A 19,991-nucleotide genomic window follows, 5' to 3' on the forward strand; every position below is an offset into this window, starting at 1 on the left:
CTTATATGTAGATTTTTTACAGTACTCTATTGTAAATGTATTTTCTCTTCTCTATGATTCTCTTCAAAACATTTTCTTTTCTCTGGCTTATTTTAAGAATAGCATATATATATAATAGATATAATATATATATACACACATACATATATGTATGTATGTATGTATGTATGTAACACATACAACATACAAAATGTGTTAATCAGCTATTTACATTATTGATAAGGCTTCTAGTCAGCATTAGGTTATTAGTAGTTAAGTTTCAGAGGAATCAAGTTACACATGGATTTTTGACTGGGCAGAGAGTGCCCCAAACCCCACACTGTTCAACAGTCAACTGCAATTTCATTTCAAAGATTTTTGTTTAAAATATGGTACATGTTACTATTTCTTCTAAAACTGCATTATCAAAGAAATTTGACAGCTTTTTTTAGAGGGGAAATGTAAAGAATGCTAATTATAGTTATGATGAGCACATGCTCAGTATTTTTTTTAAAAGATTTTATTTATTTATTTGACAGAGAGTCAGGCAAAGAGAGAGGGGGAAGCAGGCTTCCTGCTCAGCAGGGATGCTGAGGCAGATGCGGGACTCGATCCCAAGAACCTGAGATCATGACCTGAGCCGAAGGCAGCAGCTTAGTCCACTGAGCCACCCAGGCGCCACACATGCTCAATATTTTAAAACTTAAGCCTTATACTTTTTAGCCATATTCTGACGTGATTTTTAACAATTACCAGGGATAGGATTACACTCATATGGAAAGAAGCATATGAAATAACTTCGCCTCTCAGGAAAGCTATAGTAAGGAGAGTAAGAATAATCCAAAATGTTTAGTTAGACAAGACAGTCAACCAAAGTGAAACAATACAGTAGTAATTTGATTTTCAATCACACCACGCATAACTTCAATGGAAGAGAACCAATAAAGATATACTTTGCTGATGATAAAGTGGTCTCCTTCCCTACTTGAGGCTCATAATACCTACTGCCAGATTCCAAAGTCTAACATATCTGACCTTGTTGTGACGTTGTTTTTCTTATTAATAACTAAAAATTTAAAAGGATAATAAAATTAATTGCTCAATGTCTTCTCAAAGCATCAAAAATAGAATAATGATTACAAAATAAGTAAACTACTTGATATTCTTGTTGAAATGCTTGTTCTCTTCCCTTTAAAATGACAGGAAAAAAGCACCTAAATAGGCCATTCAAAAAATCTTTTTTAATATCTTCACTAGTCATAAGAACTATATATTAGTTATCTATATAAATGGTAATTCACTAAATAAAGAAATCATACATTCAATAAGGATTAACATACTACTACTGGCAAATTTAATAGCATAAATATAAATAGGTAAATAAATACAAAGCTCAATTAAGTCACATAGTGGAACACAGATAATAATATACTAATCAGCTGTGTATCCCTGGACAGGAGAGGATTAACCTCCTTGGAACTCTATTTCTTTATATGTTTAAAAAAAAAAAGAAAGAAAGAAAGAAAGAAAGAAAAGTAAAGTAAAGAAAAGAAAAAGCAGATGGAAAACTAACATGTAGTTTATTTCTAGCTTTAAATTTCCATGATTCTACAAGCCAGAAAAAATCCCACAAATACATTCTTTCCTATGGAGATGGCTTAGAGAAAATCAAAGATAGGCTTTGAAAGCACAAACATGAGTGAGTCCTACTCCTAGCTATGTGCACTGAGCAAAAATGAAGTCTGAGGCTCAGTCTCCTCACCTATATTATAAGTATCAGACATATACCCCTGCAAGGCAGCTGTGAGGATTAGAAATGGCGTACACAGAGTATCTAGCGTGATGTCTGAATGTACTACAGACTCCTGGTAGTGGCAGCAATCAATGTTAGTTCTCTCCACTCCCCTTTTAAAGCCTCCTGTCCCTTTCCTCTTCAGTAACACAAATGTTATGACAATGACAAGGGCTCATGCTGCTACTCTTCTCCTAAGTCACCAAGACCACAGGTCTGAGTGTGGACCATTGTCTCCTTCCCGATGGCAAACTTAGCAGCTTTCAGGCTAGACCTTCTTTTCATACCTGGAAATTATTTTCAATGGTCATACGGTGATGACAGCTAAATGCAAAAATATATACAGTCATTTTATTATTTTTATAAGTACTGAATATTCAATAAACTTCACTAATTAGAGAGGGCATTAAGTTTGGAAAATATAGCTTATTCTGAGAATAAAGGCCACATTCAAAATATGCCAGCAGAAAATAATGTTAATATTTTTAATTTTAAATCACAGATATAAAAAGCCTCTAACTTATATGCTTTGTCTCCAAATCCTGGTATAAACATGATATATACACAATTTATTGACTACTTATATGCCAGGTGCTATATTTAATCCTTAAATGTATTCTTGATTATGCTTGCAACTACCCCAAGATACAGATAGTTATCACATCATTTCACAGATGAAGAAACTGAAAAGAGAATGCAAGTGGAACAACTAGCTTACTCATTTACATTATGCTATACTGCTTCCTTCTAAGGCCTTCTCATCATACCATGGTATCCATCACTTTTTATATTATTGCAATTTTTAAAATTTATTTTTTATTTTTAATACTAAAACCTTTCAAAAATTTCTCCACCACTGAGCCATGGCCCACTTCTGTGGCATAAAGAATTTCCTACCCAGAATGACAATGCTGTACTCTAAACCATAGAGGGAGCCCCTGCCTTGTGGTCTATGGGTACCCACAGAGTACAACACCTACACTGTCCTACTGGCTTAGGTAAGCCATTATTGAGCAGGAGGAAGAAATTACCAAACAATGAGCAGAATTTTCTTGCCTTGAGTACTCCTAAATTTAATATACAAAAGAACGTTGGTGTCCCATAGCAGATACTTGTAAATTTCTATTTGTCTTCGCTCTCACCATTTCATCAATTTCCTAATTTCCCCTAAATTAGTTTTAAGAGTTAGATGATGTATCTAGTATTACACAGATACATGTGATTTATCAAAATTCTTGAGGGTTTACCTTATGTAACGTTTTTGGTCATGTAAAGTCGATGGTGTCTCAAGCAATTTAGCCAGAAGTAATTCTCTTAAAGCTTCAATCCGTGTTTCTACTTCAGCGTAATCTATTTTATAAAGGAAAGAACATATAAGTTTTAAAGGATGGAAACTCAAAATCAAATTATGGGAAGCAGAACAGTGATTGCCTTGGGGGACAAGGGTTGACCAAGAAGAGGCACAAGGGAACTTTCTGGAGTGACAAATACATTCTGTCCATGGTGTGGATTATGTGGGTGTGTGTATTTGTCAAACTCACTGTCCTGAATATGTAAGGTCTGTGCATTTCACTGCATGTAAGTGTATCACAATAAAGAAATGCAATTAAGTTTTCTGAATCCTTATGGATTTCATTTAGGAATTTATTAAAGCCCTATGATATTTCTGTTTGTTATAAGGCCTTACCACATGACATTTTAGGCTTTTCTTATTTTCTATAACTCCTGCATTCAAGATAATTTCAACAGTTGTTCAGTTCACTTTAAAATAAGATTAGAATTCATTAACAATGGCTTTTCTGAAGAGAGAAGATTAAAACATAAGTTTCCATCTCTATAAAATATCCATAATTGATTCTTTCCAGTAAAAAATATTTTTTTACTATCATCACAGTTAACAAAAGGCAAAGAATGTCCAAGACTAACCTATCCTAAACCTATCCTATAGTCACGGTTTTTCATTTTCTCTAAATTTTGGTAAGAAAAGCCATGTTATTTTTGAAGTAATGTTTCACATTTTTAAAAGAGCACCATATAAACAAAAATTAAAATGCACATAACTTTCTTTGCAGAATACATTCTACATTCTTCCTGTAAAAAGAAAGTAGGAGACCTAAAAGTAATAAACATATCTTACATTTTTTGAAAACTTGTACCTCCGTTTTCCCAAAGAGTGACTTGGCCTTTTCATAGTCATTAATAACCACATCATAATCACCCTTTAAAATAAAGAAACATTTTGGAGACTGTCAGTAAAGTATCATGCATGCATTTGATTAAGATTTTTTTTAAAAAGTAACTCTTTAAAATTTATGACATCATTACCATGGGTACATAAATATGTACTCTACCTTTTGAATATTCCTTTCAATATTTAAAGGAAGGTTGAAGAGAAACTTAAATCGCTGAAGTACATTGAGTGCATTTCTAGTGGAATCTGCCTTGTCCTTTCGACCTAATACTTCTTGAAATAATGTGTCCGCAGTATTACTTGCTCCTATTTTAAAAAGACCAAAAAAAGCTTAAATAAAACAAAATGATAGGCTGCTATTGTAGCTTTACATTAAAACTCAATAGACTTTTTTATAAGTTAGCTGTTTTGGAGATCTTTTACGGTTTTCTAAAATACACTTCTACTCTGCCCACTAAGTTTTTTCATATGTTAAAAATAGTATCCAATTAAAAATAATCATATTTACCAGGCCCAAATAAAACTGCTAATGTGAACCTACATTTATTTTAGCTACTCTTCTTAAATTGTATAGCAATTATAGGTCCTTAGATTACTTCATTAGTTCAGATAATAGGTTAAAACACACACATATACACATAGGTACACACAACCACACGAATTAAATTCTCCGGATTTAATACCTGCACTATATGGTACTAAAACAAGAAAAACAATTATTTTTCAGGAAAGTTGTTCAAAAGAAGTATTTTTGAACTAATTCTATTTCTTGGTAAAATTATCTGTTTATGCAACATGCACAAATAATTACATAAGCAACTTAAATGACAAATTTTAACATATCATTAATGAATATTTTCTTCTTACATCAGCTAATTCAATTTATACACACTGGATATTATATATATATAATATAACATAATATTTTATATATATGTATATTTTTTAACCTAAAATACTTCAAACTATACAAATCACTATAATGAAAAAATTGCTTTATCTAAAGCAAAATTTACTGGCTACAAAGTTTAACTTTTTCAACTTGTCAAATATTTTTAATTAGCCACAAGAAAAGAGGGGAAAAAGAATAACTGTTTTTGGCTGTTTGATCGCTGCTCATAAAAAGTTTCTACATTATCTGGTCTACTGAGTATACTTTAAGCAAAGATGAAAAAATTACCTCAGTCTCACTGGGTGGCTTTCATGCCATATTCTCTAGTCTCCACTGTGGGTGGCCTGATCATGTTAAAAGTTGTCTTTGTAACATAATTGTTTTATCTAAATAATGTTTAAATTGTTGAAATTTTAAAGGCCTAATAGAAAAACTTTGTCAAGATAGCTGTTTTCACCACATGCTTTCAAAAGCAGAATACTAAATCTCTATAAGATGAGAAAAAATATATTCCCTACTTCCCACCAAACCACATAATGGTGGCTAAATGTAGTATTTGAAATCTGATTAGGGTTAAAACATTTTTCTTCACAGAAAATTACATGTTTGTTTATCATTTAAAAATATAAACTTTTTGCCTTTGAGGCTTCATAAGTGAAAGGATATGTAAATGTCACTAAAAATTTTTAAACAGTTGATTACTTATATGTGGGCTGTGGATGTTAAATTCCCAAGCACTTTTTTTTTGCACAATGAAAGAATTCAGGACAAAAGTATAAATATTCAAAAGTAGACTTTGCTCACTGTATTTTAAAGGTAAGAAAGAAGTACCAACTAATAATTTTAACTCCCCTAGAAAGTACAAAAACAAGTGTGCATAGAAAATTCACTTATTATTAAATAAACTTTAAAAAAAAAATTTATAGAGAGGGTGCCTGAGTGGCTCAGTGGGTTAAAGCCTCTGCTTTCAGCTCAGGTCATGATATCAGGGTCCTGGGACTGAGCCCCACATCGGGCTCTCTGCTCAGCAGGGAACCTGTTTCCCGCCTGCCTCTCTGCCTACTTGTGATCTTCTCTGTCAAATAAATAAATAAAATAACATAAAAAATTTTATAGAGAAAAATTTATAGGCAGAAATAAATACAGAAATGTATATATGGAGAATTTTAACATGCACATAGAGAAATACGCTATGAAGTCATAATTTTAATTTATAAATAATGTCTATCCATAAATTGTTATTGTGTTATGAATTACACCACATTCACAATAAAATTTTGGGAGTTTATAGCTCTTTGATAACTGCATGATTATATCAATAATAAAATAAATGAAAGCAGTGAAACTAAGCAGATAAAAATCACCAACAGCTCACAAAATGCATTTAATGTCTTTATTCTGTAGGGCTAACTATTAAGAAAAACAAAATCACTAAACTCAGTGGTGGTGTTCACACATGAAGAGACATTATAGATAATCCATCAGTCAGACATTGTTCATGTCTCCCAAGAACAATTTTCCCCACATACCAATCTATCCACATCTTTACTTCACCTTCTCACATTGAGAACATCCAATTTTAGGGCCACTGGCAGGAATTTGAACAACCAGTGTGTACTCGCAGAACAATAGTGAAAAACTATTGACTAAAGACCTAATGACTTAGGTCTTACAGGTTGCAGAACCAATCCTGCCTTGGGCAACTCTAGACCTGAAAGTTGGTCATTTCTTCTCACGAGGGGTGTCACAACACCCCTAGCTCATAGGACTGTGACTATCATGGTCTCAGTTACAGATGCACAGCAAGCACGAAGAGCAAGGCTGCTATAAAGACACTGAGCTGCCACTGTCATAGTCAGGTTAACAAGAGCTATAAAATTTTTCTCAGTGTAAGAAGACCATGATAAACCTTTAGGGTATTATGCTAAGTGAAATAAGTCAGAGACAGACAAAAACTACATGGTATCATGCAAACACGAAATCTAAAAAAAAAACCCCAAAACAAAAAAACCTCAAGTCATAGAAACAGGGAGGAATGGTGGTTACCAGGGGTTAGAGAGTTGGGAGATGCAGAGATGTTGATCAAAGGCTACAAACTTCCAGTAAGAAGATAAATACATTCTGAGGATCTAGTGCATAGTGTTGTGAATATAGTTAACAACATACATCATATACTTGAAAACTGCTCAGAGTAAATCTCAAATGTCCCCACCACAAAAAACAAACAGAATTATGTGATGTGACGAAGGTGTTAGCTAATGCTAAGGTAAGCTTATGCTTACGCTAAGGTTAGCTAATGCTAAGGGTATTCCAAGATACAAGGGTAGCAAATCAACCTGATGTATATCTTACATTTGCACAATGCTACATGTCAATTATATCTCAATAAAGCTGAAAAAAAAAAAAAGATGGGAAGACACAACACAATCACACTGCATACTAACTAGTCAAACTCATATCTCCCTATTGATCTTATATCCTTAAGAATGAAAAAAAACTAATTGTATCAGAAACTCCTATCATCTAGAAAAACTAGTTGTATAATTCTAAATACTAATGATTATCTTCTAATTTCAAGTATGTTTATTTAAAGTAAGCATTATACTTTCTCTTATTTTGAAGTGACCCTATTGGTCCTTTTCAAGGCACTGACACCGAGACTGTAGATGACAGAAGTGATTTTTAACCTATACTCTCTGCTTGATGTGAGTTTGGTGACAAAGGTAAATGGAAGGACTGCTCCCACAACACACACACACACACACACCGTAACACAATTTATTCCAGGAATAGGTAAATTGAATGAGATTAGGTACCTAACAAAAAGTACCCAACAATTTAAAATAACTTTAAAATAAACACTTAAAATAAACACAAAACCAGGATTACAGAGACCTAATAAACCTACCCTATGTGTCTCAGTTTCTCTCAACAGATTTCAGATAATGACTAGATATGCTGCCATCTATAACATAATGATTTTACACAAATAGTATCATAACCAAAAGTTCATGCTTGTTTAGAGAGCCATACTTGACAATGAAATTCTATAGCACTACCCAAAGTACAGAGAACTAGAATCTTGGGAATGAGAAAAAAGTTCCATACTGCTCCCAAGAGCCAACTATTCCCATTTCCTCAAATTCTATTCAGTAATCTCAAGTTGATAGCTTGAAATCAATCATGATGGGAAAATTTATACACTGGGAATGCTAATATTAAGGTTAGTTTTCTTTTTCCTTTCTTTTCTTTTCCTTTCTTTTCTTTTCTTTTCTTTTCTGGAATGCCAATTGTTAAGCATTTACCAGCACACCACCAAGTCAGTTCCTTTTTTACAAAGTTGGTTCCAATATTCCTTAGTGGTTTAAGACCTTGTCTTTCTTCTCCTAATTTTATACATACAATTTGGGTCAAATCATTCAATCCTGTTAAATTCAAATACCATATCTATGTTGGTGACTCCAAAATCATATATATCTTGTGATGTCAGTTAGCTTAAGACTAATCTTGAGAGAAGACACATGCATGCATAAACACACAATACACACACACACACACACACAGGAATACTACTCAGCCATAAAAAGAATTAAATCTGGCCATTTGCAGTAGGATGGACTTTGAAGGTATTATGCTAAATGAAAAAAGGTCAAACAGAAAAAGATAAATACCATATGACTTCACTTACATGTGGAATCTAAAAAACAAAACAGAACAAAACAAAACCCAGACTCATCAACACAGAAAATGGACTGGTAGTTGCCAGAGGGGAGGAAAGCTGGGAGCAAAATGGGTCAAAGAGATCAAGAACTGCAAACTTACAGTTTTAAAATAAATCATGGGAATGTAATAAATGGCATGAGTCAATAATAATGTATTTTCAAAAAAGACTAATCTTTACATATACTTTCCTCAACATATAATATTTTTTTAAAAGAATACTCATCACAAAGAAATTCCTTATTCTTAACCATCCCAAAGATAATTCAATCAGCCTTGGCTGTTTTAAGGGGATCTCATGAGAGCATTCCTTGTGACATCCCAGCATCATCCTACGGGACCAACTGAGTTCCTAAGAGGAACCCTTAGGATTTCCCTTTGAGTGAACCCTGGAAGCAGAGCTGAGGAGGGCGATAATCTCAAGCATGTCAGCTTTAGGGGACTCGGAGCACAGGAATAGGATTGTGAATCTAGGTAGATAGCTTTAATATGAAGGTTTTAATGATCAACTCACAGACCCTCACTTCACTTTTCTTTGGCAAGAACTGAGGAAGAGGAAGAAAAAAATGAGGATGCTGTGGAGGAAGAAAAACCATTTTAACCTCTATGGATCCCTTATAACCTAAAAAGTTTTGGGAAGCTTTGGTGGGTAGCATAAAGACATACTAGACATATATACTATATGCAATGCTTATTCTATGCTAGGTGCTATTCTTTAAACTTAGTAAGTCTCCTATGTTCTTCTTAATTATTCCAAAAAGATGTATTATTTCTTAATCCACTTAAACTTGTTTATGACCCTAAAATAGTCACTATTGTTATCTCCATTTTATAGTGCAAGCAACTGAAACAAAGATAGGTCATTCAATTTGCTCAGTGTGACACACACAATTAGGAGATCGTGAGAGCCAGAAAGATATTCATAGGTACAATCCTCAGGAATCTCAAACTTGAATCGAACTGAGTATTTCTCTTCTTATTTCTCTTCTCCTCAGGCCCCAAACCTGCTCATTCTTGCTCTGCTTGAGGCCAGAAATCTGAAAGTCATCACTGACTACTTTCTTCCTACTTACCACTGCAAACACTGCCTTTCTCATCTCCTTAAATCTCTCATCTTGCCATTCACTCTACCTTCATTACCTCTGTTTTGGTTAAAAGTCCTCAGCACTTCTATCTGATGAATCTTCTTATCTCTAGTCTAATTCTCTCCTAATCCATTCTCTATGCAGATGGCAGAATATATTTTTTTAATTCACATATATTATTTGTTTCACGGGTACAGGCTTGTGATTCATCAGTCTTACAAAATTCACAGCACTCACCAAATCACACACCTCCCCAATGTCCATCACCCAGTCACCCCATCCCTTCCACCCCCGCCCCTCCAGCAACCCTCAGTTTGTTTCCTTAGATTGAATCTCTTATGGTTTGTCTCCCTCTCTGGTTTTATTTTGTTTCATTTTTCCCTCCCTTCCCCTATGATCCTTTGTCTTGTTTCTCAAATTCCTCATATCAATGAGATCATATAATTATCTTTCTCTGACTGACTTACTTCACTTAGGGTAATACCCTCTAGTTCCATCCACATTGTAGCAAATGGCAAGATTTTGGTTTTCTGATGGCTGCATAGTACTCCGTTGTATACCTACACCATACCCTAACCCTAACCCTATACCACAGCTTCTTTATCCATTCATCTGTTGATGTCTTTCCACAGATGGCAGAATATTCTTTAAAAAGTTCGTAATGTCACTTCTTTATTTAAAATTCCTAAATGGGTCACCAACAGTCTTCAAAATAAATACAAATTCTACTACACTAGAATTTGAAAGAAAGCTTATCCTAAGCAGACCCCCATCTACCTCACAGTCCTACATCTCACACTTCCATATTACAATACTGGATCCTGGTTCCTCGACTGCAGGAGGTCTCCTCTCCTGAAGTCAGGGGCTTCCTCCTCATGTGGCTTTCCCTGTCTGGGACACCTGTATCCAGTTGGCTTGTCCACATGCTAACCTCCGCTTGCCTAGATACTATCTCCTCACCTTTGAAGGCTCACATGACCCTGTCCTGAGAGTCTTTCACTCTACTTTTCAATGAGATACATCCTGTGTAGGCTCCAGATGAACCCCATGATTATCAGTGGCAGACAATTATCACACCATAATTTAATCACCTGCTTATCTGTGTTCTCCATTAGACAATAAGCTTTAGGAATAATGCATAACTACTACCTTTATAACCTTGGGATGGAACTGACACATGCTCAATAAAGGCTTACAGAGCAAGGACTAAAAATAAGCCTTTGAATCAGCATCCAGTATTCCTTCTACTTAGAGAGGTGGTACAGTATAGTACAAGCCCCTTTCGGCACAGTGTTCAGAACCACATAAACGGCCATGCAAGCTGAAACCAAGCAAACAATCTTAAGTAATGGAGAAATTATGATTGTTCTGTGACTTATAAAAATTGTTGCACCATTAAAAACATGCTTACTGTTGGTCTTAATGAATAAGAAAATGAAAAAAAAAAAAAGTAAAACCAGTATTTACTTAGTAATCTATGATTTAAAATATTAGAAACACTGAAAATAAAACTGTTCTATTTCTTTGTAAAAACAAAAACAAGATTGCTTGCTTTATTCATCATAATATTTACAATATGTATCAAGCATCTTTTCTATACTTTGATAAATTATCATTCTCCTTTCTAAACTTATCATTTGCACTCTGAATGTCATTGATTGCCTCTGAGCACTCCTTTAAGCATCACTTTCCCTACAATGTCTTATTCTTTTCTTCATACCTTCCTCATTTCCACTAATAAATTCACATTTATCCAGTTCCTCTGGCTGCACAGCTTGAGTCTCCTGAACAGCAGCAGTGCCTACAGCTGCTTCTTCTGTAACTCCAGTTATGGTAGACTTGAATTTCACTTACACTGTTACCACTTTTTTTTTTTTAATGTGCTTTCATCTTTGTGGGTCAATCCTCTCTTTTGATTATTCATTTGTATAAAAAGCTATATGAGTTTATGTCTGGGGGACAAGGAGTCCACACAACTATATGCTTTGTTGTCTGTGTGTGAATATATGTATAGTGACCAGTCACAGAGACTCTGAAGGAAAAGAGGTTAAGTGCTCACTGATCATCTCTAACATCTCTTATTTATGGAGTGACCTGTGGACTGAACAACTAGCAACCACGTTTGTACTTTATGCAATTTTGACAAATACACTGTGATAATTAAAATCTCAATTGTGTTGCTGAGGGACAAGTGTATCTAACCAAACTGTGGTGATTGAAATTCATGCCTATCAAAACAATGCACAGCAAGCTCTGTTGGTAGTTTTAAGTACAGATTTGAAGCTAGGTTTCTAGATATAAATCCCAGCTCTGCCACTTACTACTTATATGACTTTAGATAACACATTTAATCTTCCTGGGCTTCAGTTTTTTCATCAATAAAATGGAAATAACAGGGTTGCCTGGGTAGCTCAGTTGGTTAAGTGCCTACCTCTTGATTTCAGCTTGGGTCTTGATCTCAGGTTTGTGAGTTAAGGACCCCATTAGGCTCCACACTGGGTAGGAGTCTACTTAAAAAAAAAAAAAAATAGGTATGACAGCACAAGCCCCAGAGAGAACTAAATACATAGAGAATGTCTGAAGCCATACCTGACCCTCAGTGAGCACTCCAGAAGTTTTAACTATTAACCACCACAGCTGCTACTATAAATACTTATTGTCTATACCTACACTATCTAATATGCCATTACTAGCCACATATGGCTATTTCAATTTAAAGTTAAATTTATTAAAATTAAATAAAAATTTTAAAAATTTAAAAAATCAATTCCTCAGCAATATAGTTACAATTTAAGTGCTCAATAACTATAATCCCAAAACCTCTATTGAAGAGCACTATTCTATACTCCTGGAATAGGTAAGGACATAGAGTTGGATATGTGAATTTGATATAAATTAATAGTCATCCCTTCATCCCTGGCTTGAAATCAAGAAGGAATTATTAGGTTCAAAGGCAAATATAAAAAACATATATCGAGGAAAATGAAAAAAATTCAATGAATGGCATCAATATTGATATATTTTGAATAAAATGGACTAAGTTTCTTAGAGTCGACATTACCCTTTTTTACTTTAAGTTTCTAAAAACCTTAAAGTAAAAAAGTTTGCCCTTTAAAAACTTTCATTTAAAATAACTCAGGAAAAACATACAAATTGGTATATAATTATATATAAGATTAAAGCATTAATAATAATCTAAGCAAACTAAACTACATTCAAACTCATCTATTCTTTCCTTCCTTTCCAAAAGAAAAGACATTAAATTTTCCATAGTACTTCTGTAATTTTTTTGAGAGAGAGAGCATGCACATGAGCTTGAGTGGGAGGGGCAGAGGGAGAGAAGAGAGAGAATCTTAAGCAGGCTCCATGCTGAGTGCAGAGCCTGATGTGGGACTCAATTTCAAGACCCTGAGATCATGACCTGAGCTGAAACCAAGAGTCCGACACTTAACCAACTGAGCCACTAGGTGCCCCTCTATAATTTTTTTTTTTCCCTGATTCTCCAGCTTACAAACTATGATATACCGACCTGGACAAAGGATATGTGTACAGGGCATGGGCCATATGTCTTCCATCTTTGTATCTCACACTGAACCAAACATGGTACTTTTACACAATTAAATAAATGTTTGTCATGTTGACCTGAATTAGCAAAACCTCATCCTAAGATAGCAAACATCAACATCAAGTTCATAAAAAATGTTTCCAGAACTTTATGCTAAGTGAAATAAGTCAAGCTCTCTAGAGAAAGTCAATTATCATACGGTTTCACTTATTTGGGGAACCTAAGGAATGGAGGACATTAGGAGAAGGAAGGGAAAAATGAAGTGGGGGATTTGGAAGGGGAGATGAACCATGATAGACTATGGACTCCAGCAAACAAACTGAGGGTTTTAGAGGGGAGGGTGGTGAGGGGATGGGTTAGACAGGTGATGGGTATGAAGGAGGGTATGTATTGCATGGAGCACTGGGTGTTATATACAAACAATGAATCATGGAACACTACATCAAAACCTAATGATGTACTATTGTATGGTGACTTCCATAACATAATAAAAAATAAATAAAATAAAATCTGACTTAAATTGGCATTAAAAAAGAGAATGTTTCCAGAAAAAGAAAGTGTTATAAAAAAGAATAGATTTTAAGAAAAATCTTTACACCAGAAAATCCTGAAGTGGAGTCTCATAAAGAAATGACTAATTTAGCCCAAATTTACTGAAGAATAGTAAACTTCAATAAAGTTAATATGACACATTTCTAAATAAAGTTTGTGGTTATGAAGAACAGAAGTAAAATAATTTCCCTTAAAATTTTATACTGCAAATCCCAAGGGAGGATTTCCTAAAGTGCTCCTTAGAAGAAAAAAAAATTATGTTCACACACTATGCTAAACCTAACACATGAAACAGATCTTAATTTTTTCCAAACCTTAGTGTCTATTTTCTCTTACTGATATAACAATTTAATTACAATATCAGCTTGTTTTTATAAATCACTCTTTTTAAAGTTACTAAATATCATTTTTTACAGATACCATGATTTGATGACAAGTACTCCACTGAAAATAGTATGCCTGAGTAGAAATACCTAAGACCTTAAAATGTCTGGCTATATTAATATAGAAATAGCTTTAGTAAATGTTTATTTGAGTTGAGTTCAGAATATATTAATTTTATTTAAACTGCTGACTTGGTTCTCAGAAAACAAGGCAAAATCTCAAGGCAAAATAATAACAACCCACCACCACAACCACCAGAGGGAAGATTATTTAAAGTGCTAATAAACTCATAAATTTAGGATGAAATCAAAGTACTCAAATTCTAGCAAAGGAAGTCCACATCAAATTAAAGCTTCTTTCCAGCAAATGTTTTATTAGGGATCCCAGGGGTTTAAAAACAGACATTTACCCAAAAAAAAAAAAAAAGTTCAGGAAGTTACCAAAGGAATAAATTAAGCTAGTAGTCTGAAACTAAATATCACAATCCTTCATTCACAGATCACTAAATACCTGATGTGAGGGTTTTTAAATGTTTTAGCTATTCTTAACCCTATTTCATGGGGAAATCATTTGCTATACATAAACTTAAAAACAGGGAGATTCCCCTGGGGACTGCTGCTCTCTATCAGATGTTTACTATATGAGTGAAAGAGGATAATGTTATTTTAAGCTGCTAATATAAAAAGAGAAATTGATTCATCTGATGAGTTTCTTCCAGATCATTAGGATCAGTAGCTGAGAACTAGAATGTCAGGAGGAAAAAAAAAAGAATATAAGGCAAGTGGGTGGGACCCAAAACTTTGTATATATCAGGTTTTATTGACATACAATTTTTACAAAATTTCTCACAGTTAGTAATACTCTTAAAGATGAAGCTGCTATAAATTCACTTTGGAAAAAGACATGATATAGATAAATCAATGACATGTAAGTATCTGTCATTCCAGGAGCTGATAATATTTGCTTTAAAACTGTTAGATATATGAAGATAAGTTTCAGGGTTCTGGTCAATGGCAATCCTGGCTATTGCTTCAGCACTTTTCTCTCTTTGATAATGTTACTTACATACCAGTCTCTTTTACAGTAGCAAGTTTTACTTCTTAGAAGCATTCGGGCTTATTTTTTAAATTATGATTTCTTATAAATAAAATGCAAACAAAACAGAATGTTCATTTTCAATGTTTTTATTCCCCATTTATATTTATTAAATCATTACTATTTAGAAATAAATATTAAAATGCAACTCACTGCCTGTTCTGTGAAACCAATTCCAAGAACTATATTAAAGCTTATTATAAAGTCCATAAATAGTTTTGGGTAGTAGGACAAAACTTACTGTTCAGAACATTCTCCAGTTTTTGCGTCATGGATCCTTCTACTTTTTCTGTTCCATCTGCTTCTAGTTTCTGATGGATAGCTAGAAAAAACATCTAGTTAAAGTGTGTGCTATTTTAGTGGGTGGAAAGACATTACATCAAAATGACATTTTTAAACAACTTTAAAAAATGGTCATATTATTTTCACTGCTGGAAAGAAGCACAAACATGCAAAAACTATGCAAAGTAAGCAGGAGACACCAGTCTATGTTACTCATAGTTTAGTACTATTAAAATAGTACAATAATACATATACTCGATCATCTGAGCATCAAGGTTGAGTGGTTAAGAACAGTTAAACTAAAAAAGAAAATAAAAGTGAGACGTATGTAACTAATATCTTTGATATTTGGCTATAGGAAAGTCATTTTTATTTCTCAGTTTCACCATCTGCAAAAGAGAAGTACTAGTATTTGAAGTATACCATCTTCAAAATATTCCATTTCAGCCTTGGACACAACATGGCAAAATACATACTATTCATGTTCTCTCCATTTCTTTTATTATTTCCCTGGAAGTTCACAAGAACTATCTGGTAACATCTACCAATATATCAATTTGTGGATATACAAATCATATTGGAGTTTTTGTTATTATTGCCATGTCTGCATGGTTCTGATAAACATTATTTAAAAATCATTTAAAAATTTATATTTAAAAAATGTTTTACCTACTGTAGAGTAGGTTTTAAACAGGGCAAATCAGACTTATCTAAGTGAAGCACTAAGAAAATTTTCAAAATGAAATGACCAAATATAATTTCAAATTCAAAATTCTGACATAATAAAAATAAAAAAACTAGCAAAGCAAACATTAATTGAGCCATGACCATAAATTAAGCACAATGATAAATTTCTAATGCATATTGCTCATCTGGTAAGAAGTCAATGATGTTTGTTCTAATATTATTTCTATTTCAAGAGAAGAAATCCATGGCTGAGGGCAATTAAACAAGTTGACCAATATCACAAAGCCAAATCCCAAATTTGAACTCACGCTGTCTGATCCCAGAACAAAAAACTTCACCCTATATTGCCTGTATTGCATAGGCAAGCAACTTAACTTGGCTAAGCCTGTTTTTCACATCTGTAGAATGAAAATAATATACTTATTATGTTAGTTGGGAACTGCATTCAGTTGCAAATGATACCTCTCTCTAAAATAATGGCTGCTAAACACCCAGGATTTTATTGTTTCACATAACTTTGTTTAGCACAATTTCAAACATAAGATGTATATAACTCCATGGCTTTACAGCCAGTACAATGAAATTAACGTCACTCTGATACAGCTATTCTCCAACATTCAAAAAGAATGTCAAACTCTTCTTAAAAGGATTTTACAGGTTCTGCATCAACCCATCAGTCATGAGTGGTAGATTTATTCGGGGGTGGGGGGTGTGGTCTGCTTAAGCAAAAAGAAAAATTTGTTTTTACTTTATTACGTACACATCATTAGTATTTGATATAGTGTTCCATAATTAATTGTTTGCATATAACACCCAGTGCTCCATCCAAAACATGCCCTCCTTAATCAATCACAATTTTGTTCCCTTTGACTCACTGATTAGAAAATCCTGGGTAAAAGTCAGTGCTCAAATGCACTATAAAAATATTCTCAATGCATAATAACATCTACATTTCTGCTTCTTATAATTACTTTCTAATTTTAGTCCTGCCCTTTTTTAATACCTTTCTTTTAGAGCAATTTCAAATTTTGTTTGAAATTTATAAACAGACAGCTTCTTTATTAGAGAAACACAATCAAAGAAAGAAAAAGAAATACATTTGGGGGGAAAAAAAGTCTGCCAGTATATTCTTAATTGTCTTGGTTGACTCACAAGTAAAAAAAAAAAAAAAAGTTCTTTTTGTTTAATGTTTCAAATTTGGATTATTTGGTGATAGTGACATAAAATGTTTCCACATATCAAAATTAAATTTAACTTGAACTTGTTACATTAAATGGAAAATAGCTTCCCTATCTTTAAAGAGAGGAGATAAAAATGCCCAAATATAAAAAAGCTAAACTAAAAACACTGCTCAAACTATTCATTTAAATGCTGGTGTAATTTTCTGACAATCTTGCTGCAAAAGAACGTGGGGCACACATTCCATATTACGGGAGCATTGCTTAAGTTTCTTCCATGGCAATAAGACATTGCATCTTATAGAGCCCTGCTTCAAATGTTGCTTTCTAAGTTAAAATCATTAAAGGAAATCAGGCAGTCACATTTCTCTTGCTGGCAAAGCCCATCACTGATCAGCAGGTCAAAACGAGGTAAGCCTAGCTCCCCTCAGCTCAGTTTACAGCTCTTTTTTGCTGACAAAGCAGCTTCCTGCCACCCATCTCCACCACAGCAGAGTCACTGTCAAGCTGTCAGCCAAGCATGAGGACCAAGAGACACAGGGATCTGATAAAGGCAATCCTATTTTCCAGAACATTAAACCAAATAACTAAATGTCTGGTTCCTTGACCTTTTATTTTCTCTAAAAACATTTTTAAATAGTAAAACTCAATAAGCAACTGGGTACATGATCACAGGTTTGTTATTGTTTCTAATCTATTAAAACTTAAATATGTGAAGCAGTTGAACACCATAAAATTGTATTTAAGAAACCAAAAAAGTATGAATATAAAAGTTCTATTTAAAGAAAAATCAGAATTATAGAAAGACTACCTGTTGATTCACTGAAATTTTTATTTATCTCTAATTAAATATGGACATCAGATTTGCAGATTTCAATTAAAAATTTCAAAGTATTTGTCTACACATTTATACAATGCCATTATTAAATGAGGCACTAAGAAATGACATGTGTGTATAGGCAATGTCTATAAGGATTTATGTCAGGTACACTGTGATCCATATACTCTAACCACTATATATTACTACTAGTCTAAGAGACAGGAATACTCAAACTAGGTCAGAGACTAGAAAACTATTTCTATAAAGAACCACACAGTAAATATTTTAGGCTTTGTGGGCCACATAGGGCCTCTATCACATATTCTACTTCTCTTTTTTTTTTCTTCCCCAAATAAACCTTGAAAAACACAGCCATCTTTAGCTCCTGGACTGTACAAAGATGGGCTATGGCCTAATTTGGCCTATAAGCTAAACTCTGAAAACAATACTTACTAAAATAGAAGACAAAGAAGAGTTAGAATAAGGTGTCTTAAAAATTTAAATCTGGGGACACCTGGATGGCTCAGTCAGTTAGGCTGCTGCCTTCAGCTCAGGTCATGATCCCAGGGTCCTGGGATCGAGTCCCACATCAGGCTCCTTGCTTGGCAGGGAGCCTGTTTCTCTCTCCACCTCTGCCTGCCACTCTGCCTCCTTGTGAACTCTCTTTCTCTCTGTCTCTCTTTCGCAAATAAATAAATAAATAAATAAATAAAATCTTTTAAAAAATTTAAATCTGTAGAAAGCTTTTCAAACATTTAATTCCTACTTCTTATTCTACCAAATTTTTATGAGAGTGACAAAATTTTATAAATTACATTGAAATAGGTTAGGTAACCTATGAATCCTTTCCTCAGTTATGTTGAAAAAAAAACAATAAATAATCAAATTTATTACAACTATTACATAAAACACTAAAGGGTATAAAGGATTCTCTATTAGAGAATTGGATCCTTGATAACCACATCTGCGTAAAACCTTTATATATCAGTAGACACAACAGAATGTGCCAAAAAATCAGTTATGGCTTACAATGCTTCAAGGAGCAGCAATAAAAGTAACATGAGAAAAAAGGTCAATTGTACATTGAACAACATATGTTATTTACTCTGCTCTGGTCTCTTTTCTCAGGTACTCTTTAGTATAACATAAGTAAAAGTAATTCATACCATTTGGGTCCATAATTGTTCTTAAAAGAAGCAAGTGATTAATGCTGGGCTCATCAATAAAAAGAATGAGATCAGTCAAGTGATAAGCTCAAGGAGCAGTCAGGGAAATGATCACCAAAACAAAGGTGATGATCAGAAGGCACTGAGGAACTGAAGAAAGCCTTTAATTATATGAAAAACTCCACAAACATTACCATGGCCTGCCAGAACTCATTTGAACAGTAAATGATAAGAAACTATGGCTTATCAAGACTTAAAGGAATGAAAAGAATGGCAGAATGACTGCCAAAGAAAAGTAACACAAGTTGCTGGGAATATTTTAGCAGGATATAGTAAAGTAATAACTACAATAAACACACTGAGGTCAACACTGGCAGATAAGTTATATCAGGCATACCTATCAAGTTTTAATTACAATATTTATGGATATACACAGGGAAAAAGCAAACTGACAATAGCTTAAAAACTTAAAGATACATAAAAGCCATACTGTCTACCTGACCAGGATGGATGGAAAAACACCCGTGGATGCAAATGAAACAGTCCTTTCAAGGAGAACACAGATGATATCAAAAAAGCACAGAATGGTGTTTATTTATACTC

General features: G+C 33.7%; 1 protein-coding gene across 1 annotated transcript in view; it reads right to left on the reverse strand.

Annotated features, from left to right (window-relative positions):
- EXOC2 (exocyst complex component 2) overlaps positions 1 to 19,991 on the reverse strand; it is a 283,158-nt gene that overhangs the window by 170,677 nt on the left and 92,490 nt on the right. Inside the window, exons 7-10 of the mRNA XM_045089602.1 lie at positions 15,497 to 15,577; positions 4,123 to 4,268; positions 3,909 to 3,990; positions 3,019 to 3,121 (exon numbers count right to left, since the gene is read on the reverse strand). Coding sequence (XP_044945537.1) covers positions 3,019 to 3,121; positions 3,909 to 3,990; positions 4,123 to 4,268; positions 15,497 to 15,577 — 412 coding nt within the window. The remainder of the gene's footprint in view (positions 1 to 3,018; positions 3,122 to 3,908; positions 3,991 to 4,122; positions 4,269 to 15,496; positions 15,578 to 19,991) is intronic.

This window comes from Mustela putorius, unplaced genomic scaffold (assembly GCF_011764305.1).
Source record: "Mustela putorius furo isolate JIRA1106 unplaced genomic scaffold, ASM1176430v1.1 tig00000117_pilon_pilon_pilon, whole genome shotgun sequence".
NCBI lineage: Eukaryota > Metazoa > Chordata > Mammalia > Carnivora > Mustelidae > Mustela > Mustela putorius.